This window comes from Nipponia nippon, unplaced genomic scaffold (genome assembly GCF_047370975.1).
Source record: "Nipponia nippon isolate SJK-2023a ecotype South Korea unplaced genomic scaffold, ASM4737097v1 scaffold_1, whole genome shotgun sequence".
Lineage (NCBI taxonomy): Eukaryota > Metazoa > Chordata > Aves > Pelecaniformes > Threskiornithidae > Nipponia > Nipponia nippon.
The window spans coordinates 53,491,131-53,514,698 of record NW_028262290.1 but is presented as its reverse complement, the minus strand read 5'-3'; the positions used below and the strand labels follow the sequence as shown (position 1 = coordinate 53,514,698).

Below are 23,568 nucleotides of genomic sequence, written 5' to 3'. Positions count from 1 at the left end.
GTACCAGTCACCTCTTCTCATGGGAAATGAATGAGGATGGACCAAACCTTAAAAACATTTTTCCTCTGTGAGACAAAGAAACATGAATGATTCTTGAACAAGTACGGGAAAACATGTCTGACAAATACACATTGGGAGAAAACACAGTTTTTAATTTGTGGAAAGGCTGTTGGAGTATAAGATTAGTGTTTTCAAACATTAATATTTTAAGAGAATGCTGTTGCTGTTATGCTTGCAAAGATTTTTTTTTTTAAGACCACGTCTGAAGAATTCCTTCCAACCACTCTCTCACAAGTTGTAAAGACGGATCAAATACATCACGCTGTCCTGTAAGATGTGTAAGGAATAGGAAAACTTCATGAATACATTGTCACAGAAAAGGTCCTACTACATGTGTAGGACATTATGGTTTTCAATTCAAGTTGATATTGCTGCTACAGGGTCTTATGTGAGTATCTTCCAGCCTTTTTTTTTGCTAAACATCATTACTACTTGCTTTTTCTCCTGAAGGCTGCTTCCTCCTTTTACTCTTCCTCTCCACTTGGCTTTTGGCACTGTTTTCTCACTCTTCCCTTTTATCCTGGACTAATGCCTGCTTTCTCCTGAACCATCAAGGAAGAAGTGCCTTCATCACCAGCTCCAGTAGCAGTGGCACCATGGAGTCCAAGCCAAAAGGCCAGGCAAGAGTGGTTGACTGCTTACTCGTTTAAATCTGTTTGCATGGCCTTACCCCATGCTCTGAATTTTGGGATGGTGACACAGTAACCATTGGCCTTTCTCCGTGTGGGCATCTTTTGCTGTGCAGAGATTCTGTAAGCATGTATCACAGAGTTTTTGTTGTAGCAAAAGACAGTTCGGATTTTAAGGAACTTCTAGGCTAAGCATTTGTGTGCTCAGCACCCATGATAAAACACCTAAGGAATATATTGTGAGTAATCAGTCCAGCAGGAAAGATTGATCAGCAATGCTGAATTACCATTCTCTGATTTCTTGTTTATCCCTTTACAATTTTGTATCTTTCAAGGTGGTGGTTTTCCTCTTAAAAAACCTACACTTGTCTGAACAGTGCAACCTCTGGCTGTAATTTTCCCTTTCTTATCTTGTGTGACTCTACTCTGCAGCTTTCCTCATGACTTTCTTAAAACTGCCAGCCCTTGGGAGGGGTAGAGGACAGTAAGTCACCATACAGTATTAATCAAGCAGAGCCCATTACTTTGGTGTCCTCTCTGCACTTCAGATGTAATGTAATGACCCTTGCTGATTAAGACCTGACAGATAACTAGAACTGGTAACTCCAGATGCTCTTTTCCAGGCAGAATAGCACAGGACTTTCCTTTCAGCTGGGTGTACCAGGAGTCACACATGACTGTACTGGTGTTCAGTGTTCTCAGAAGGGCCATGTGATTTCTACTGATACAAAGGCATGCACTATTCTGAATCCTGGTATGAAAAGTGAAACAAAATTCCATCTGTCTTGCTTGTTTCAAAATATTTATACACATTCCATCAGCACCTGTCTTTTTTTCTGCTTTGGTGTCTTGCCAAACTGGTAAATATTTCAGTGGCGGTGGAGTAGCAGACAATTTCATGCACCTTTTAAATCTTAGCCCTGTGCAAGGAGTTCTTAAGACTAAAATGCTGATCAGATAAGATCTGATCAGCACGCATGAGGTGCTAGGGAAAACACCATACAGACCACACAAAGACTCCTTGTTACCACCAAGCTGTTGATAAGGACTTCTGGACCAAAGGGACAACACAGTCAATCATCCTGTAGACAGATATGTGATCCTACCTACTTTAGGCAAATACTGGGACTGGTGGACCCTTATGAACTGGGATTCACAAAAGTTCCACGCGCCAGAGGGGAGCAGAGCACAACAGACCTGGCATCTGTAATGTTTTATATAGTATCCGGTGGTCAGACCAGTACCGTGGCCGGTCTCAAGCGTGAGCAATAATCTAGAGCATTTTCTCTGCTTGGCAATCATTACTATTGCCTGACCTGTGGTAAGTAACAATTGCCTTTTATTCCTCTAGTAAATTTTAAATCTGCAAATCTGAAAAACAGACAGCAAAACTGCATGCAGATACTATTCTGCCAGATCTTGCTGTTGTACTGATGCAAACTGACACCTGCTAGAGAAATCCTGTAAACAAATCAAGTTCTACAGAAAATCCTGCAAAATTAAGGGTTTTCTCAGGCTGACTGAGCAGTCTCTGCCAGTCTCCTGATACAGGACTGAAGAGGTCAGTGCACTTCCCTGAGATATAACACTGGCGAAGGCATCAATAGTTCCTCAACCAGTAAGGACACTGAGGGCTGTATGAGTCTTCCATGCTCCTTCCATTCCTTAAAAAGGAATGGATACCATCAAAAACTTTCAAACACCTAAAATGTAAAACTCCAATGAAGATAAAATAGTCCTATATGGTGGAAATCTTTGCAAGGAAAAAGACCTCAACGATACATCATTTCATCATGCCAGGACCCTTTCACAGCCAAAAATCTGGAGAGAGCACATGTTGAAAAAACAGGTCATAGAATTGTTAAGGTTGGAAAAGACCCTTAAGATCATCGAGGCCAACCGTTAACCTAGCACTGCCAAGTCCACCACTAAACCATGGCCCTAAGCACCACGTCTACCCTTCTTTTAAATACCTCCAGGGATGGAGACTCAACCACTTCCCTGAGCAGCCTCTTCCAGTGCCTGACTACTGTTTCAGTGAAGAAGTTTTTCCTAATATCCAATCTAAGCCTCCCCTGGTGCAACTTGAGGGCATTTCCTCTTGTCCTGAAGGTCAATTCCCTGTTCTATACTACTGCCAAAAGAGGAAGGTTACCTGACTCGAAAGGAGACATAAGGTTTCCAATATTAAAACAAAACAGTGCTCCCCAGAGAAGAGTGGAAAGACAATATATTAAGTCTCTTCAGATTCTTCGCAGTGCTCAAAATACTTACATACCAAATAATCTATAGACATAGGCAAGTAGTCATCAGCACCCTTGTCCACAAAATCTCCATTGCTTTGTGTAGAGTCAGTTGCAATGAAAGACCATGGACTTCCCCTCTTCTTACTGAAAAGGGAATGTCTTCAGCTGTTGATCTTTTCCTTTGTACTCTTCCCAGAAAGAAGATGAAAATATATAAATGGTTTTTCAATTCTACCACAAAAGTCAGAGCAGGGATGAGAACTCCCATTAAAGGCCAAAGCACAGAAAATATTACAAGTACTACAGAACAAGAGAATAACATATTGTTCTCCAGCTTGAAATTAAAGACTCGCATAGACACGCAGTACTGTACATCGGCAAAACCAATAAGAAGGGTCCAAGTAGTCTCATATTGAGAAGCGACACTGCAAAGTTAAAAAAAAAAATCTTATCAGGCTCAAATAATGCACTCAAGAAGTACTCCAAAAAGAACTACCCAGTTCTTGACAGTGATGTGAGTTTCTGACAAAATTTGAAAAATAACATACTCTGGGGAAGAGAACACAGCTATACACAGAGTTCTACCATGCTTCTACAGCATCAAGTGTTTTTTTTTTTATAACTAAGTAAAAAAAGAGTCAGATGGAAGAGTGGTCATGTAAAGGAAATAGTTCTTTAATGTTTAAGATAGCAAAAGGTTGGTTGGGAAGATTAATGCCAAAGGGATACCTATGTGTATAAATCAGTTGTCAAAGTAGCTTGGACTCTGTTCCTTAGAGTTTTTTAAAAGCCATCTATTTTTAAAAAGGCTAAGACAATTTTTATTCCTTTGCAATTTATAGGAAACAGATGTTTCTATATTTATTTTTCCTCTATAAAATGCATGTTTAACAATAAGGATAGTCATGAAATTACTATCTGCTGCTAAGATAATTACCTAGTTCCTCCAGGAAAATCAAATTAATTGTGCTTTTTATGTCATGTTTCTATACTTGCAATAAGAATCTGTCCTTCAGAGAAACAGGTTTAAGAAATTTTATCGAGTATAAAAATACATAAACTTAAGGTATATTAAGTAAACTGTACAAAAGATACACACTAGCAATAAACGAAGGAACTGTATCCATACAAAAGCCAAAAAATTTACAAACTACTCGCACTACTGAAATGTGCAGGTGCCAGTGGTACATTCTGATTAAGACTTTACATTCTGGTAAAAAAAGAAACAAAACCAAAATCAAGAGCAATAATTATATTCTTGTGTCTATTGTCTAAATTTAAAAGCCATATTCCAGAATAGAAATTAAAAATAACTGACTACTTGACTTCAAATATCACACAGGAGCCATGTTCAATAAGCATTGAAAAATTACCTCTATTTTAAAATGTGAGGACATATTACCTAGTAAACATTGGTTGATGTTAATCTGTTATATTATGACATAAAAATCCCCATAGTATTTTACAGAACCTATGTCAAAGCCTGAGCTGGTTCTAAAATCAATTCAGTTTAACTGACATACAGACCAATAGTTCAGCCCAATAACAAAAACATGTTGCCAACATTACAAATGTAATTTTTTTTTTTATTACTCAGACTACTTTAATTTCAGAATATTACATTTGCCAGTACATGAAGGAAGGTCGTTGTGACCTTGATTCTTTAACCCATTACCACTGAGTTAGTATTGGAAATGACATTTATTTTGCTTTAATTTACTCAGTCAACTGACTACTCCACATGGCAAAGAACCTGTAGATACTAATAAACACAAGAACAGTCAGTTATAGAAGCAGAGACAAACAGGTATCAGGCAGCCAAGAGAGAGCATAACCCCTAAATAAGCACATATTTTAAGAGAACATGATTATTCTGCATGGTTCACAGTTTTGCTTAATTAGAAGAATATTGCTTTAGATAACAAAAATATTAGAAAGATCACAAAAGAAGAAAGCTTCTAAAGAGAAGGAACTGAGATCTGATAAGGATTGGGGTGTTACAGAAAAAAAGTAAGAGTTTGTAAAGGTAAAATGAAAGAGGACAACAGAAGAAAGCAGAAATACTACCCACCTGTCAGAAAACTTTTATACCTGTCAAATTAAACTTCTGGAGTACAACAAAAGAACAGAAAGTTAGAACCTTAAATAATGCCATCGTTATCATAATATCTGAAACAAAAAATAGTCATACCAGAGCCGGAAGATTCACACATTATGTTAAGGACAACTGAGTTTTATATATGCTCTGCAAAAATAGCCTAGAATTAAAGACAATTCAGTTATTTGCAGTCTGTGTTCAGATGGTCCAACTTAAGTTTTGTTGTATATCCTAGGGATCTGTGTTTTATTCAAATATTGTGTCTAATTATAGAATTAAGGAGCAACTTCATTTAGCTATCAGCTGCTAAAAACTTTTGAACAGACCGCAAAGTTGTTTTTATCATTGTATATTTGAATCAGTGATATTTATCACTGAACTCTTAAAAACACTCTCAGATACTTCAATACTTTATTAGGGAATATCATCATAAACTAAACTATCCAAGACATAAATGCTGAATTTTTTTTTTTTTTTTAAACACAAAAGTATGTACAGAGCAGATGAGAAAATACTACTTCCACATAGCACTGAACAAAGAAGTACATGTTCAAGAGATGGGATTACATTTTCTTCAATGTATTTGGACCGGCGCTCCCTATACACTATTTTTACTGCTACTTTCCTGAGGAAGAAAAAAAATCAAATAGAGTCTGTCATTCTGGTCTAACAAGAAGAATGCAGACTCATTTTAGACCATTTTGACGTATCCAACATTAGCCATAGCTACAACTGATTAGCCAGAATTAGAATTGCCAGAATTCATATGTTGTCGTACTTACAGCTATCTCTGGTATACATATTCAAGAAGTACAGTGAGGTTTATCTGGGACTACGAGCAGTTAGAGACAGAACTTTGTTTTCAAGCTATCTTTCTTTCTCTAGACTATTTACAAGACTACTGTATAACTACTACTGATCTTTTCAAAGAGGTTTTTGTTAAAAAATAAAATCTTACTCATGTAAGAAGGGTGTCTGGGCAGTTTGACAGATAACTGAACAAACAGGAGACTGAAAGACATTTACATTTGATCTTGCTACTAAAGGAAAGGCTTAGGGAAGGATGTGCAGTCATGCACATGCGGTAAATACGTACGTATATTATGAAATGCACAAACTATACTCCAGAAAGGAAAGCGTAACTCTTTTCTCCGTTAGCAATCTTACAAAAGCCACCAGTTATTTTTAAGTGGCAGTATTTCAAGTTGTCAGTACCCTCTCCATTTGTGCTGTCACTTGCGATTCCATCTTTAAGTCCACTCTGGCTTGTTATTTTAACAGGTTAACTGTACTCTTGTCTTACTAATGTTCCTAGAAGAGCACAAATGATTTGATTATAAAGAAAAAATGAAATGAAGTTGTTCCACAGTTGTCTTGTCACAGATGTTTGTAATCATGTATAATATATTGCAAGGAGGAAGTGTAAGCAAAGACTTTTTTAAGAAAATGCAAATATATCGTTTAATTCTTTAATGTATTTGTGTCAATAAAACAAAGGAAGTTCATAAACGTTTCCTTACACTTAAAACCAGTTTCACTGCTAAACTCAGGAAGTACCCATCCTTTTAGAAGGCGCCATACCAGAGTTTCAGAAACATGTAATTTTTGTCTTCACCTTTTTGATAATTACAGGCTTTCAGCCTTCTTTTTATAACTGTCTAGAATTCCTGTCAAGAATGACAATAGATCTTCAGGCATGAATTCTTCATAGTCTCTGTCAATTTTTGAATTCTGTTCATCAAGATATTTCTAGAAAAGAGTTACAGAAAGTTTATTATTAGAACTATCATGGTCTCTATTGTACTGGTTCTGCTAAAGCATTTTAAGCAGTCATTGCACAGGTTAAGTGATTTCAGTTAAACACTGCTCTGAAAGATGCCTACCAGAACCGGATTAAACCTGACAGGATGTTACTGCTAAAATTTAATGGGCAATTCTGATTATTTATACCAAAAGTTCTGTCAACAAATAAATTTGTTTAACTAGAATCCACAGACTCGGCACAGCAGCTCTAAATAACTGATACTTTATGGAAAAGAGTAAGTTCTAATTTCCGTGTGTTTAACTGCAGTTGCAAATGTCTCTAGAAAGATTTAATTCTGAATATCAAATTTTAGCTTACCTCTATAGATACTACATGAGTAGCAATCACTTCTAAAAGGCGATTCAAGTTATCACCAGCTTTCCTGCTCTCTTCTGTTGTTGTTTGCATAACAACTTGATATCTAAAAAGTAAAGACACTCAGAAAGTCACATCTGTAATTATAAAGTTCCTGACACCTAAAACAATCACTTTACCAAGGCTGCTATATTGTCATGTTTAGCCAGTTTTTTTCTGTTATTATTAACTTGAACCAAGTTAGATTTGTATATTAATACTCAGAAGAAAAAGGACCCTATTGTGCTAACCGGTAAGAAACAAAGTACCTTGGAGTCAGAATAGGAGTGAGTCCGAATAGGAGTCAGAATAGTCTTTCCAGACTTTAGGCTGTAAAATGTGGCTGTCATATAAGTTTGGAAACACACTAATTTCCTTACTACAACCATATATATAAAAAAAAAAATACATGGTAAACAGGACTTCTGATACAGCAGACAAATATTCTAGCAAAATATTAAGTGTCAAGGAGAAACATCTTTCAATTGTGAATTTGTGAAATTAATATACTGAGGATACCCGGTCACCAAAGAATTTTACATTAGGATTCAAGAAAATGTCTTTTTCCTTAAAACACATGAAACCCAAACTAAACTACACAAACGACTTGAAGTTATGGGCCTTACTGTCGTTGAAGATCATGCAATTCATTTGTGGCTTCACTGAGACCTTCATTGACACCACTCTCAAGTAATTGTTTATGCTTCTCTAACAATTCCAGTTCATTTGCACATTTTTGCTCTTCCTCTTCTGCCTCCTATAAACATAAGGAAAAAGGAAAAAAAATAAATTGCATAACTCAGGAATAATTCGGATTTTTTTTTCCTCCTTTTTATTACCTGATTACATCCTGATACTTGAATTCAGAATTCACACAAGTAACTCCAAAGTCAGAATTAAAAAAACCCAAGGACATCCCCCTAAACCTAAAATTTCAGGTATTTTCTGTATCGTCTTCCACCCAAAACCAACCTAACCTTCCCTTTATTTCTCTAACCGTATTTCAAGGTCTGTGTTCCAGCTATTTTCCCCTCAAAGTTCATCTCAAAAAGTGTTATTTCCATACTTTAAATAGTTTAGAAATGGAACATCATGAACAACTGTTTCTAGGTTAAAAAAATAAAATCACATTTGAGTAAGGAAATTGGTTTTCCCTTTTGTGTTTGAAAGATGAGTACAAAATGTAAGTAATCATCTCTCCAAGGAGAATGACACTGTTGACACTATACTTAGCATGCACAAATGCACAAAACCAAACTAAATTTCGCCATCAACAAAACATGCAATTCTGGTAAATTACTGAAACATCATCCTTCAAAAATAATTTTAATACTGAAGTCTTATGGATAGCATTTTAAAAATTACATGAGGAATTACATGACTAAGTCTTATTATAACCATCCAGTTGCAACTGAGTATTTTATGAGTTCACCTTAAGAGAAAAGTATATGCAACAGCATAGATCGAAAGCTAAATTTCAGGTGGTTTTGAAAGTAATACACTAAATTAATTGCCTTCACCCACCTAAGCAGGTATTAGCAGTGAAATAACCCTGTTTAGTCATTATAGCACAGAAGTTTGGATCTGAAAGAGCAGATATGTTAAACACGAGCTTAGTTCAAAAAGCATTTCTCCTGGGCACCACAGCCATGCTGTTAGAGAAGTTGGGAGGTACTGAAGCAGCCACTTAGTTGTTAACTGAGAGGGCTATGTTTTGTTGCTAAACTAGAAGTGAGGAAAAGCATAGGGACCGCTCCCCCACTGGTGAAGAAAAACAAAGCAAGCAACAATTTTATATCATTAGAACATCTAATGTGTTTTTAGTCAAATACTGTCTTCCTTAGTTTTTAATGAAGCGATTAAACATGTTTACTAAAAACTGTAAGTGTATTTATTATATACAAACTGAACAGATAAGGCAGATTCTGTTAACTCCAAAATCTCCTTCAAGCACATGCTTTGAGACCTCCTGAGGTCAGGAGATGATTGCCACTGCTTTTGTTACTGGGTGTAGTAGCTTATGATTTACAGGATCTGCCAAAGTATGATGCCAGATTCTCCTATGAGAAAGTGAAAACTGACTCACTTACGGTAGTGCTCAAATATTGCTGAAAAGAATGAGAGAATCCTGCAAGAGGAATGGAAGGACGCAAGGGCAGAGGTCCAAACAAACAAAAATACAAACTCAAAACTTATGTATAAATACAAAGATTAAGGATAAATTGATATCAACCTATAACAAGTTCTACCTTAAGCTTCTGATGGTAAAGATCATCCAGCTTTTCAGCTTCTTCTTTCAACATTTTCACACTGCTTTTCTTGTCCACTACCATTACATTCACCTAGAATGAAAACACAATGAAGAAAATATAATTCAAGAAGAATTCCAACATATACCATACCATCACAAACAACACACAGTAGCCCAGAAATATTTGAACTGGGCCAGGCTGGGATGGCATTAACTTTCTTCATAGCAGCCTGTATGGTGCTTTGTTTTGGATAAGTGGCTAAAACAGTGTTGGTAACACACCAATGTTTTGGCTAATGCTGAATAGCGCTTGCACAGCATCAAGGCTTTCTCTCCCTCCCACAGCCCCTCAGTGAGTAGGGTAGAGGTGGGCAAGAGGCTGGGAAGGCGCATAGGCAGGACAACTGACCAAAACTGGCCAAAAGGATATTCCATACGATATACTGTCACGCTCAGCAATAAAAACTGAGGTAAGGGAAGAAGAGTGGGGAAATAAAATTCTCCTTCTTCCAATCCATCCTGAACCCAATATTGCTAAAAATCTTCCTTATGACAACTTGTCGGTGATGGTAAGCCACACAACAGACTGGAATGGGCAAGTTACTAAAAACAAATCTTTCCAATGTTTATGGTCAAATATATGTAAGCTGCATAATCTTCAATGCAGGGAATACACATTATTTCAATCAACAGGAGGAGACCCTAATTCTCACAAAAGCAATCTTCTCTCAGCTTTCCTCCTTGCCCCCCCCAAAAAACCCAACCCAACAAAAAACCCCAACAAAACCAACCCAAACAAAAAACCTACACCCAAATGAAAAAGAACCCACCACACTTCACCATGCAAAAGACCAAATGAGACCAGCAGATAACATTATAGTATCTTAGTCCTAATCTTCATTAACCAACACACCTGTTCCAAAGCATCTTCCAAAGTCATTTTCTGTTGAGTAGCTTTCCTAATTTCTTCCTCAGTCTGGTCTATGATCGCCATAAGGGGAGCCTGTAATACACATACAAGAAGACCTGGCTAATGCAATTTGTTAGTTTGAACCAAGATGTACCCCAGTACATCTTTTCGCTCTCCTGGTTTTATTTAGGCTGCTGTACACTCCAATACCAAATTTCCTTCCTATACTGTAACATAGATACGACAATGTATCACACAAACTTTTCAATGAAGTTTCATGGACAGGTTAAGTGAGACCTTTCCACCGTTTCCAAAGAAACACATTTTTTTTGTGAGTGGTAACAGAAACATTCAGTGTTGACTCTGCTTACCTTGATCTGAGTTCTGTATTTGGCTAGGCAATTTGGTCCTGCTTCAGGATTAAACTGAATCTCAAAGTCGTGGCCTTTGGAATTCTCAGCACTTACTGGAATTAATTTCAGCTTTCGAGCCAGTTTATGATACTCTGCCAGCTGCATTTCAATCTGTTCAGAGGAGAAAAGGGCATAAATTGTAGAAGAAATACAAGTGAAAAGCTTTGCAAAAAGTATTGATATAGTACTTTAAAGAGGTTTCTGAGTTGCTCTGTACAAACATGATTCCATGTCATGACACAGTATGCAAGAGCTGTATGTATTGACAGTCCAGCAGTTTGCGTTGTTTGGATTAAGTGCTGTTTTATGATTTTTCAGAGTTTGCTCTGCAAGGTTTCTCAGTGTGTACGGGTGAGACTGAATGGTTCCACCTGTGATTTTCCCTCATCTGCCATATTTTTCCCTGCCTCAGCTTCTTGAGGATTAGTTGATAGGGAAGGAAAAACATGCTTGGGAATAATACAAATAACTAAGTCATCATGTTGATATGCCTTTTCTCATTGGTTTTCACAGGAAATGCCACATAGCCACACATCCTAATCACAAACTTTAACTTGAGCATACCTCCAGACAAAGCTTATTAAATGCTCTATGTTCTGATTAATGAGTGCCATTTACATGCAAACACCAAACAACATAAGTATATTTTCCAGTTTTATGTGCTTCATACTTGGACAGTATGAGGAATTTAAGTTAATACCAAGTGCTTGATAAAGTGTAACCCTGCCACATGCAGAACATATTTGAAACTATTTTTTTTAGTTCTCCATCTGGCAAAGCAGCAGCTTTTAAATCCCACCACTTACAGGACCACATCTTTTCATTCTGTTTGAGGGAATTGAATTTGGCCATTAAAATCTATTAGAACTTCCATATAAGGGACCAATCTAGCCCTAAATGCATGCAGAGATACTGATTCAAAGCACCAGTTTTGCATTACTTCCTTGCTATGAAATCTTAACATTAGCCTCAAATTGCTTGTGTTATCAAAGCAATTTCAAGCTAATGTTATCAAAGCTCTTGATGCTGTGACAGTGGTGCATATTCTAGCTATGTCCCTTATGATGCAGAGAAAAATGGAAAGAATACATTTCCATTTGCTTAAAACAGAAAAGGGGCAAAAAAGAAACATTTTTCAGAGAAATTATAAACAGAAGCCATTCTTGTCACTTTAGCCTGTTAAGACATATCTATGCTGCTGTTAGATTATTTAGAAAAGAAGTTAGTGATAGTCCAAGTCCTAAGTTTAAGCTTGCATGATGAAAATGACAGCCACTTCTCAATGTAGTAGGGTTTTCACATACCGCCTCTTTATTCCTAGCATATTTTAGCTCTTCATTCCACAGCTGATGTTCTTCTGCTTCCACTTCCTTAGTCAGCTTGTTAATGGTTTGCTGCAACTCATTTCTCTCATGATTTATTCTCTCAATGTCCGCAACTGAGTACTTTTGGTTATCAAAGATGTGCTGGAGCCGAGCATTCTCCTGCTTCATTGCTTCTACCTCCATTTCTAAGTTCACAAAACATTTGTGAAATGGATGTAAAAATACCAGCCTATATCGTTAAACCTAAGCTCTGTGTGTTTTTATGAGTAAACAATATCTGTATTTCATTACTCTAGTGTACAAACAGGTATCAGCCAAAAAATCTCTTTATTAGCAATCCATTTTGGAAAGTTATTTGTAGCATCATCATACACTACGTATCTCACTCTGAAGCTGAGAATTACAATTATTTTAAACCTATTTCTAGCTTCAATATCCCATTTGTGACCAAGGCCTTCTTACCCACTGTCTCAACTTCCTCATTAACACCTTCCAGTTTTTGATCAAGGATGGCTATATGAGATTCCAGATTAGCCAAATAAGCCTGGTATTTCTGGATATCTGCTTGAAGAGATGATTTCAGGTTTCGTAGTGATACTCTACGATCCTAGTAAATGGATGGAAAGAACAACCACTATTATAGTAATCTAAAATAATGATCTTACTTTCCAGACAAGACAATAATTGGTCAACTTCAATAGTATAAATAAAATTAATGAACTTTAATACATTTTTATCTCTGTGACAGCTGAATAAAGTTAAGCATCTTTAAAATAATAACAAAAAAGGCTGACAAAGATGGTTTACAACTTAATTCTTGCATTTCAGCATTTAGTCTTTGATTTGCATTAGGCATTGCATTGAGAAAGTTCTTACTACAGGTAATTCACAACTTAAGTATAATAATACACAAAGGGCAGATAAAACTAAAGGCAAGGAAAGCTGGGAATACAAGCAGCACATTCTGCATAGTAGGCAGGAGTCTCAATTTGCCAGCTGCACAGCCAGTAAACCATTTTTAAACTCATGATGTATTAAAAGCAGAATTTGTCTTTTCAAACAAAATATTTTCCCTAAAATATATTGTTACCACTGAATCCCATGCTCTCATCCCTTAAGTTCTCATACCAACACTTTTGGAAATTATAATGTTGAAGTTCAGAAGAAAAAAGTGGTTTGAGTATTTTATTAATATTTCAGGCAATGCAAGATCTCTATACCTGAAAATATCTGCACAATATCAAACAAATAGTGACTGAAGACTCCACAATAAATGCCTTGTACAATATGGTATAGGGTCTGTAATAACCTGGCCTAATTAAAATCTCACGGAGCACTGAAAATAATTTTCTATTTGTTGTAATGTATCATCAGTATCTTCATTTAATAATGACAATAGGGGTCAATAACAGAAAATTTAACTCCACCATATAAACAAGCATAGACACAATTTACTAACCGGCTCGTTTTCCTTTTCTTTTTCTAGTCTTGCAATCTCTTCATGAAGTCTTTTGTTGTCAGCTGCCAAACCTTCTATCTGGAATTCATCTATATGAAATAAATCCTCTGGCGGGGGGGAAAGGAGGGAGGGCTTTACAAATTAATCTCACTGAATATCATCACCTACTCTGAATATCTGTGCTTTAGCTTCAGCACAGTAAATACCCATTATTGGGACTAAAACTAAACTAAACCCACCCAAAAACCAACCAACAAACCCATCAAAGAACCCTTTCATTATAAAGCAAATAGGCAAAAAACCCAAAACAAACAAGAAAAGAAATTAGTTTTTCAGTCCTCATGTCATAAAAGAGCTCAAAATCACTCCTATATCACTATAGGATCATGGTTAGAGAAGTTTCATCTGTTCCAGCTTCACAAGGTAGTCTGATTTGTATACTCTTTTCTCATCCATGTACTTCCTTGCCTCTCGAGACATTTTTCCCTTACTTCCCTCAGTCTTTGCCAAACAATGGCACGATTACTTTTTCCTACTAATATCTAGTAACAGTCTGGTAGCTTCTGTTTCCTCTCCAGCTGATGGCTCCAGTTTGCAACAGAAGCGTCCTGAAGTCTGGCTTTTCATAGGAGGTCACAAAAAGTGAGAGCTATTTTTCCTCCTTGTTCTCATATTCTGTTTATATTTCTGTAGGTGATGAAATGAATGAGTCAAAAATAAAAAATTGAAGCTGAAGACAAACACAGGTGCATGCTGAATCATATATGGGAACCTTCACAACATAGTTTGGAACTCTTGCAGACTGTTTTCAGAGCTTTTAGAAGCCGAACTTTTATTACTCATCAGATGTGCATCCTTCTGGTAATATTTTTCTTTTTTTAACTGTTAATTTTGTCAGACAGAAACAAGAATCGTCTGCATAGATGGAACGTGCATCTGAAAAACTGTATACTGCTTTTCTGTCACAAAGATATTGAAAACAATAGGGTTACACAGGTACAGCTGACAGCAGAGCACTACCCATCTGTCTGTAATAGTAACAATGCATAAAAAGAAGAGAATTAAGTCAAAGTAACTGAGGCACTTGGGAATTTCAGGTTCCCTTACCTCAGATCACTTTCACTTGTAAACTGAGAAGAACTGATGCTAGGAGAAAAGAAACCAGTAACACAATTAAATACTTCATTAACACATGAAAACTTACTTAATTTTGACTGTACTTCTGCATCCAATTCTTCAAAAGTATCTCTCCCTTTCATGAAAAGCTCATAGCATTTCACAGCGTAGTCCATGAAAAGCTGAACACAATTTAAAAAGTTTTCATTTCAACAATTTGAAGGGCTGTAAAAATATCTAGATAGTCTAAATCTACTCAACCAATGGAATTAAACAAATACCAAAAATATCTTTCACAGGTTTGACTGCACTTCTGTAAAAATCAACTTTTTTTCGTCCCTTTAAACATAGAATGTCAACAGATTATATCCAGACAGAAGGAAGCATCTAGAATTCACATTAAGAACGGTCTGGAAATACTTGATAAATTTTTCTGGGATACCTAACAAGGATAGTAGATACAGTATTTAAGAATTTATTGTCCTGAAGTGTATAGAATTGTTTAGGTTGGAAAAGATCTAAGATCATCAAGTCCAACCATTAACCTAGCACTGCCAAGTCCACCACTAAACCATGTCCCTAAGCATCACATCTACACGTCTTTTAAATACCTCCAAGGATGGCGACTCCACCACTTCCCTGGGCAGCCTGTTCCAGTCCTTGACAACCCTTTCAGTGAAGAAATTTTTCCTAATATCCAACCTAAACTTCCCCTGGTGCAACTGGAGGCTATTTCCTCTTGTCCTGTCACTTGGTACTTGGGAAAAGAGACTGACCCCTGCCTCGCTACAAGCTCCTTTCAGGGAGTTGTAGAGAGGAATAAGGTTCCCCTCAGCTTCCTTTTCTCCAGACTAAACAACCCCAGCTCCCTCAGCCGCTCCTCCTAAGACTTGTTCTCCAGACCCTTCACCAGCTTCGTTGTCCTTCTTTGGACACACTCCAGCACCTCGATGTCCTTCTTGGAGTGAGGGGCCCAAAACTCAACACAGTATTCGAGGTGCCGAGTACAGGGGGATGATCACTTCCCTGGTCCTGCTGGCCACGCTATTTCTGATACAAGCCAGGATGCTATTGGCCTTCTTGGCCACCTGGGCACACTGCTGGCTCACATTCAGCTGGCTATTGACCAACACCCCCAGGTCCTTTTCCACCAGGCAGCTCTCCAGCCACTCTTCCCCAAGCCTATAGCGTAATATGATCCTCTCATGCTAGTTTATGATAACTGTAGGTCTGTTTAGCAGACCCCTTCAGTAAATATGACCACTATACTTCAGATGTGCAGATGTCAGAGAACTGATGTAGAATTAAAGAGAGGTTACCCAAAAAGAATTTACTGGAGACTTTAAATTACAGATCTTTCAGAAGCAATTACACCAGTATTGTAAATTTTGTTTCAAGATACATGCACATGTATCAGTATATAAGCACACATTTAGTTTAAAAGCATTTTTACTTGTCAACTGTCAGGTTTTTAAACTTAATCCGAAATTCTGATTTAATTTGATTTTTGCAGTTTTCTAATTAAATGTTCTGGCACATCATACAACCCCTTCCAAACATCTGCTGTGAGTTAACACTGAGTTAAATCTGAATAGTACTAATAATCTATGATAAATTAGAAAGAAAGCAAGCTGCTGGATTTTTAAGTGCCTGAATTACATTGCCACCCTATTCTGTGGCTAGGAAATTAAACATTACAACCAATTTTATATGGTAAACTGCATAGATACCAGGAGGAGCCACCACATTTATAATTAAGTCACTGCCTTTACACTGTACTGCTGTTAACCTTAGAAGACTCAAGTGCTAAAGAGAAATATACCTGAGAACCTACTAACACGATAAACAAACAGCATAATGACTCCCTTTATCTGCAAAGGAGAACAGAAACAGTAACAACTCAGAGAATAAGGTATTTGAATTTAATACCCAGTCTTCAGTAACAGACTGGCCATGATGCCTGCTCAGGAAACTAATTAATTAGGCTTTTTACATAATGCTACTATATTTCCTGGAGAACCCTGCGAATGTAAAACTGAACAGAATATATAAACACAGTTAAAATTGTTGTGTCATATATTTAAATTTGCATATGGCAAAATTCAGTTGAACGATTCTGATAATCATTTACTTTTTATGGTACCTTATTATGTACAATGCCATCATCTGTCTCTCCTCCCCAGCTTTGTCCATCATCAAACGACGGTGCATTTTCCCTCATGGCAGCATACAACTGAAAGACAGAGGTGTTCATACAAAAGAGGAATTGTGAAGATCCCCATTAGTTTTCATATTAGTTTCATGTTCACGATAAGAAGCAGAGTAACATTGGATTAGGATTTCATCAAGCAGGGTGTAATGGTGCTGCTTCAGAACGTGATCAATCACATCAGGGTAATGAGCCTGTTTTTAGTTGCCTAAAAACACAGATGAAGCGGCATTAACTAGACATTCAACCATGCCAAATTGCCTTGCTAAGCCAAATGCGTCTTTGCAGTATAAAGGATGGGTTTTTCACATGTGCCCAATTCAGCAGTGGTGAACTTCTGTCACAGGTTCCAAATTTTGCTCAGACCTGAGCTGGCAGCAACATAGTAACCATTATTAAAAAAAAACAAACAAAAAAACCCCACCCAAACACAAGACATCCCACTCTCTACAACAATCACAGGACACTTGAATAATTGCTATTGAAAATTCCATCCTTAGACTTCAAATTTAGAAGATGGCAGATGTCACAAGAAGATCTGCACTGAACATACATGATTATACCCACTAACTTTTCACATTTTTATGTATGCATGTCAGATTTTTTTTCCCCCCTTCTTATACTCAAATTTGTCCAGTGCACACAGTAAAAAAAAAAAATCATCATAATATAACATTAAAAACTCAGTTTAAAAGGTACTAAAAGTAAGGCTAAGGGCTAGCCCCCAGATAGCAGGTAAGAACACCTACCTTTTTCTTTACATAGATGTCAAACAAAGATGTTTATAAAGCATTTAAGAGATCTGTATTGAAACTAACATTCCAGCCTGAAAAGTAGAAATATTGGGCTTAAAGAAGACAAATCCTACCTTGACACAATCAATTAACCAAACCAAAGCTGTCACAATCTGAGGCCACGTGTGTGGTGCTCCTACTGTGTACATGGAGCTTTTTGACAAAGGAAAGGGGTACCTACGAGGCAAAAGAAAATATATTTTTAATAGTTGTGGCAAACAGTGATGAAAAAAGAACAGCACATTTTTACATGTAGATCAAGGCACAGAAGGAAGAACAAACTCAATTGTACTTTATACTGTACATCAAAGGGAGATAAGCTGAGTTCTTACAGCACTATTTTATTCAATTATCATGGGTTTCTCATTTTGTGATTCATAGAATATCTTGAGTTGGAAGGGACCCATAAGGATCATAGAGTCCAACTTCCTGGTCCTCACAGGGCTACCTAAAACTAAATCATATGACTAAAAGCATCGTCCAGACACCCCTTGAACTCTGATAGGCTTGGTGCCATGACCACTTCCCTGGGAAGCCTGACCAACCACCCTCTCAGTGAAGAACCTTTTCCTAATGTCCAGTCTGAACTTCCCCTGATGCAGCTTCATTCCATTTCTTTGTGTCCTATCGCAGGTCACCAGAGAGAGGAGATCAGCACCTCCCCCTCCACTGCCCCCCTTGAGGAAGTTGTAGACTGCGATGAGGTCACCCCTCAGCATTCTCTTCTCCAAGCTGAACAAACCAAGTGACCCCATCTGCTCCTTGTAAGTCTTACCCTTGAGACCTTTCGTCATCTTGGTCGTCCTCCTCTGGATGCCCTCTAATAGCTGGATGTCCTTCTTATACTGATGCACCCAAAACTGCACACAGTACTCAAGGTGTGGCTGCACCAGGGCAGTGTAGAGTGGGACAATCATCTCCCTCGACCAGCTAGCTTTTGAAGAAATGGACTTCTTTTTTTGCATATCCAAATCTTAGGAACAATTAAGGCCTCATACAAAAAAGCATCAACTAGTCCTTCATACACTCCTTAGCCCCTTCCTATACAGCTTAGTATGTTAACTTGGTCTTGGTAGCAGCCAGATCTGTCTGTCTTCTTCTGAAGCTACTATGGGAGGAGAGATGGGCACTGCAGTACTAAGGAAAAAGGAGTAGGTGCCCTGTGAGCATAAGGTGATTCATGATGCGACAAAGACCTCAAAGGAAAGGCAACAAATACAAAGGACGGAGTAATAGTCCACTGGATGATGTTGAGACTTCTAAACTGGATGTGCAAGCCTGAAGGATTTCTTAACATATTAAAACAAACTGATACACAGGAGGCCTGTTCTTCGAGGGCAAGATTCTTGCTTCTTGGGTCAAATGCACTTTGAAAACAGAAAAGCAGCTGACAATCAGCTTAATGTCATGCAATTACAGAAAAGAATTTCGGAACAGCTGCCTATCAAAGTATTAATATTGCCTATAAATATGGAACACACAAAGGCTATACTGCTGATTACAGACACCCTCTCAAAATCTTCTACAAATCAAGGAACAAATAAGCGCAGATTTTATTCCATCTTTAGACTGACAGCTGCCCAAAGTTATTTTAAGAACTGAGGACAAAAAGCTACTGATAAACTGATAGTTCTAAGTAAGCGGTCATGAGCCATTCAGCCTGAGAATTTTTAAAAATGAATTATTTAGGTCCATTTTCTAACTCTCAAAAGACAACCTAAAGTGAGTTCTCAAAATAAGTCTTTTATCCAGGATTACACTCTTGGTGCAACAGAGTAAAGCCTCTCAAAAGCAACTCCCTTTTCAACATTTCAGCTAGGTCAGCAGTTTCAAATGTTATTGATTAAAACAAAATTTTATTAAAATATTGAGAAGTGAACAGAACAGACTTATAACTACATCTAAGGCGCTTTGACACTATCATGGGCTCAGATCTACAGAAGTAAAATACACTTCACTTATTTTTTTTTTTTTAATGAGACTGAAAATCACCATTATCAACAGGCAGAGGATTTTCTTTCTTGGAAAGTATTGGTGCATTAAATGATTCCAAACACTTACTGAGCAAGATTAGAAATAAAACACCCAGCTACTTTGTGTTTTTTTTTTTTTTTCACCTCAGCAGTCATTTTGATTATTTCTACCCCCTGCTTTGAAGGCAGAATGAGAGAAATTAAAGGAAAAATGATTTTTAACTAAATGAACTGGGCCCAACATTCTGAAATTGTTTTTTAGTTCTTGGATTTTAACAGAATGAACCAGGAGAGTCTGTCAAAAAAATTTGTGTCTCTTTCAAAGTTTAATACAAATAAAGATAATTAGATTTTACGTGACAATGCAAGCTTCCAAGAACCTATAGTTCTGCAAGTTCAAATATAAAAATGTATAGTAGAGTCTGAGAATCAGAGAGTAAACTTAGAGCAGAACAAAAGTGAAACAAAATAATCACAACATTGTAGTTTCAGAGTCTCATCTAAATAGAGAAGCCTATCTGTTCTCCTCAGCTATCATGCAGAATTCTTAGCATTTAAATTTCTAGCTGTATCATATCTATTTAGCACAACAGACTAACAAAAATGATCTTACCCAAGCTCTTTAAAAACTCTGGGAATTTCCTCTTCAAATTTTGAGTCAGGTAGTTCATAAGAAGGGCAGAGAAATCCATAGATAAAAGTGAAGATTTTTAAAAAGTCCTTAACTGATGGAGACTGCAGTGATTTCACGGAAACATTATGGGCATAACCATTCTCAACAAGAAACTGAGAAAAAGAAACATGGCATGTTAGTCACTAAATAAAATCTAAAGTTGAAACCATGAAAAAGAAATATTTTGATTAGTACCTTTTATGCATAATAACATACGCTTAGAATAAGTTAATAAGTTACCTCACAAAGCTGCTTGATACATTGTTGGATGAACGCCTTGTCATGTAGTGGCCTGGGATCCTTGATCTTCTCTGTACCAAATACACCATACTGACTGTTGCGTGAACCTCCAGCCCCACTAGTTCTAAGAACAAAAGATAAATACAGTTCTTGTGACAATACGTATAAAGAAAAACTCTCTTAATGTTTAAGTCACTCCAGTTGCCATTTGTATGTTTCTTTTGCATTTGTTATGCAAAGGGATGCCTGAAGGCTTCTCTTTATCTAGGATGACTGGAAAAACAACATCAACCTGGAAGCCATGATGCACACATACAACAAACACATCCTAGACGCATATTTTCTTCAGTTTATTGAAAGAAATAAAGTTTTATAGAGCAGAAAAATACCCCAACAATGACGAAACAAAATGATGTAGGTGATTGAAAATAAAGACTAAAATATTTAATGAATATTTAAAAGGCATCAATCCCTGCAACAGTGGGGTCCTATGAAATAAGATAGCTGCAATACATCAGAACACAGAAAGCCATGAACTAAGGTGAAAGATTATAGAATTTTGGAAGGTTTGCATCTTGGAGAGAAGAAGAAACTAAGGCAGAGTGTACTGGAGATACTGTTCTTCCTTAAATAGGCAAATGTATTGAGAGACTCTTAAGGTCTGCAGGGCATATCATTCCCAAGAGGAAGAACAGCTCTCAAAGCAATTCCTACTCTACAGCATTATTGTTTAGTGATCAAAGAGTGAAGGAAGGCAGACCTGAAGGTCTCCTAGCCTCAGGTCCATTATTCCCTACAATGACAATCTGTCAAGAGAGAAAAATTACATTACAATTATGTGGGACTGTTATTGTTTTAATTTACAGTATAGAGATCTAAAGCTATCAATACCTCTTCCCAAAAAAGCTGACTTTTCTTTCTGAATTTCCAGGTGTAGGTTTGCTCACGCTCAGCTTCCCAAACGTACTTCTGTCCTTCCTGAAGGATAGGGAGAAGGATTCAAGTGACTATTTCGACCATTTCATCTTTTCCTCATGTAAGAAAACTATAAACACATGCATATAAGCTTAAGCATCTTCAGCATAACAGCATCTTAGAAAAGTCAACTGATTTGAATGCATTATTTGTCCATTATCGAACTACTTCTGCAAGAAGATTTATAAGTATACATTTTATACACACATACACCCAGCCACCTCCTAAGAAATATGTAAGAAAAAGTGTTACAATTTGAGATGTGTCACAGGTATACAAATAGGTTAAAAAGAAAGTTTTTGCAGAACTGGAGCACTTGTGCAAATATCCTTGGCTGCAGGCAGTTTTCTTCTCGCTGCTCCCATTTTTTTTTTTTTTCAGTTGCTACTCACACACTCAAACACACTACAGTAAATCACTTCGGAGTTAGTTTTTTATACCTATTCTTAGCAAGATAATCAGCAACACTTACATCTGAGGTGTTTGAAGAACCATTTTGTTGTTATCCTGCACTCTCAGTGCCATCATAGATTGCCGACCACTGCTTCCGGCAGTAGTTGAGCTTCGTCTCATTGTGACTAAACTGTAAATCACAATCTGTCAGTATTGCAAAATCCAGGATCTATGAGTATTTGCTTTTTTAAACACCATAATGACTTTCTAAAGGGTCAGAATAACCAAGTAGAATAGTACTTTAGACCAACCAGTATGACAGACAGTTTACAGAAATATTGGGTTCTCTTAAAAAAAAAAAAAAAAAGAAAGACAAAAAAGGGTGTATGTCAGACTCCAGAACTACATAGCAGCAGCCACAGTCTTTCAAATTAACTATTTCATTGATGAAAGTGCCAGTGCTTGTTCCAAACCTACTATCTTGCCTTTATTTATATCTGGTCATTTGTAACCTACAGATTCCAAAAGCAAAACGGCTTCAGAAGTTTTTCAGTCCCATCAGCTGGGAGGAAGGCCACACTAACATACTATTGTTTCTAGCACTTCAGCCATCCATCTGTTCCTTAACCACTAATTCTGAGCCTGCTTATTGGTTTTGCAAATGATCTCACAGTATCATAGCACAATAACTGGAAAGCCTATTCTGAGATAATATTATGGCTATCTTCAGACTACACACACAAAATATAAATCAAACTGGAAGTACTTAAGCGTCTCCACAGGGATATTAAGTGGGATTTTCAGGTAACTAGAATTAACTCTGAAAAAAATGCCAATTTTTGCTCTCTACAGAGGATCTGTTTTATTTGTGGGGTGGGCTCAAATGCCTGAATTATAACTAATCAAAAAACCTTCATTACAAAATTACCAAAGCACATTATCAATATAAATTGTGTTTCACGATCACACTTCTAATTCCACTTCTCTTAAACCATGACAGAAGTATAGCTTAGGCCCACTTCATAAGGCAGCTTATCCGTGACCTCATTTTCTCTGGGGAAGAAGCTGCATTCTTCTGTTACTTTGCCAGGGGTCCACCGCAGACAGAGTAAGTTGTTTTCATAAGCATACCAAATGCCTAGTTTAAGAGGAGAGTTTGCTAGAGTCAACACGCCAGCAGAAAAAAAAGGTAGGAGCACAGCAGAAACGGGCACAACTACATCCACTTGCATCAACAGCGCGTTTAAACCGTACCAAAGGCAAACAGGGAAGCCAGTGGCGTTTACACGCCAACAGCCCGACGCTCGCCACCGCCGCTGGGCGGCCGCGCTCCCTTACAGGCTCAGCTTTCCCCCGGTGCGCGGCCAACGGTTGCCCCGGGGGCCGGCGGGGCAGCGCCTGCCACCCGCCCCACAGGCGCCAGCCCCGGGGCGGCTGCTGCCCGCCGCCCCCCTCGGCGGGGAAGGCCCCCGCCACGGAGAGACCCGTCCCAACAGCCCAGACGTTACCGTTAGCGGCACCGACTCCTTCCTCTCAATTTCAAATCCGCCCGCCGACTACGTCACGGTGTGCGCCGCAGCACTTCACGTCACAGCGGAGCGGCGAAGAAGCAGGATAAGGAGTGAAAGGACGCGGGGGGTGTCGTC

At 37.7% G+C, this 23,568-nt stretch overlaps 1 protein-coding gene across 3 annotated transcripts; it reads right to left on the bottom strand.

Moving 5' to 3' along the window:
• Window positions 1-3,699: 3,699 nt before the first annotated feature.
• Window positions 3,700-23,568, bottom strand: NDC80 (NDC80 kinetochore complex component). Of its 3 annotated transcripts, XM_087755445.1 has the most exons (18): window positions 23,431-23,568; window positions 22,966-23,060; window positions 22,002-22,112; window positions 21,446-21,532; window positions 20,555-20,678; window positions 20,255-20,427; window positions 17,743-17,845; window positions 16,809-16,898; window positions 14,754-14,847; window positions 13,550-13,656; window positions 12,553-12,697; window positions 12,070-12,275; window positions 10,724-10,876; window positions 10,356-10,445; window positions 9,441-9,533; window positions 7,818-7,948; window positions 7,156-7,258; window positions 3,700-6,782 (listed from the first exon to the last, which is right to left on the bottom strand). In XM_087755445.1, the coding sequence occupies exons 2-18, from the start codon at window positions 22,968-22,970 to the stop codon at window positions 6,660-6,662; spliced, it is 1,938 nt and encodes a 645-aa protein (XP_087611571.1). In that variant the 5' UTR covers window positions 22,971-23,060; window positions 23,431-23,568; the 3' UTR covers window positions 3,700-6,659. The 3 variants fall into 3 exon arrangements, with proteins under 3 accessions (XP_087611571.1, XP_087611578.1, XP_087611585.1); XM_087755452.1 differs by lacking the exon at window positions 22,966-23,060 and having other exon boundaries at window positions 23,431-23,557; XM_087755459.1 differs by lacking the exons at window positions 22,966-23,060; window positions 23,431-23,568 and adding an exon at window positions 23,177-23,424.

What these genes read in the sequence shown, in the direction of transcription:
- NDC80 (XM_087755445.1), bottom strand. An exon ending in TGAGGAAGTTGAGACAGTGG is followed by an intron (nt 12,276 to 12,552) that starts GTAAGAAGGCCT and finishes TTGTGAACTTAG; the next exon opens with AAATGGAGGTAGAAGCAATG. An exon ending in AATACAGAACTCAGATCAAG is followed by an intron (nt 10,446 to 10,723) that starts GTAAGCAGAGTC and finishes TGTGTATTACAG; the next exon opens with GCTCCCCTTATGGCGATCAT.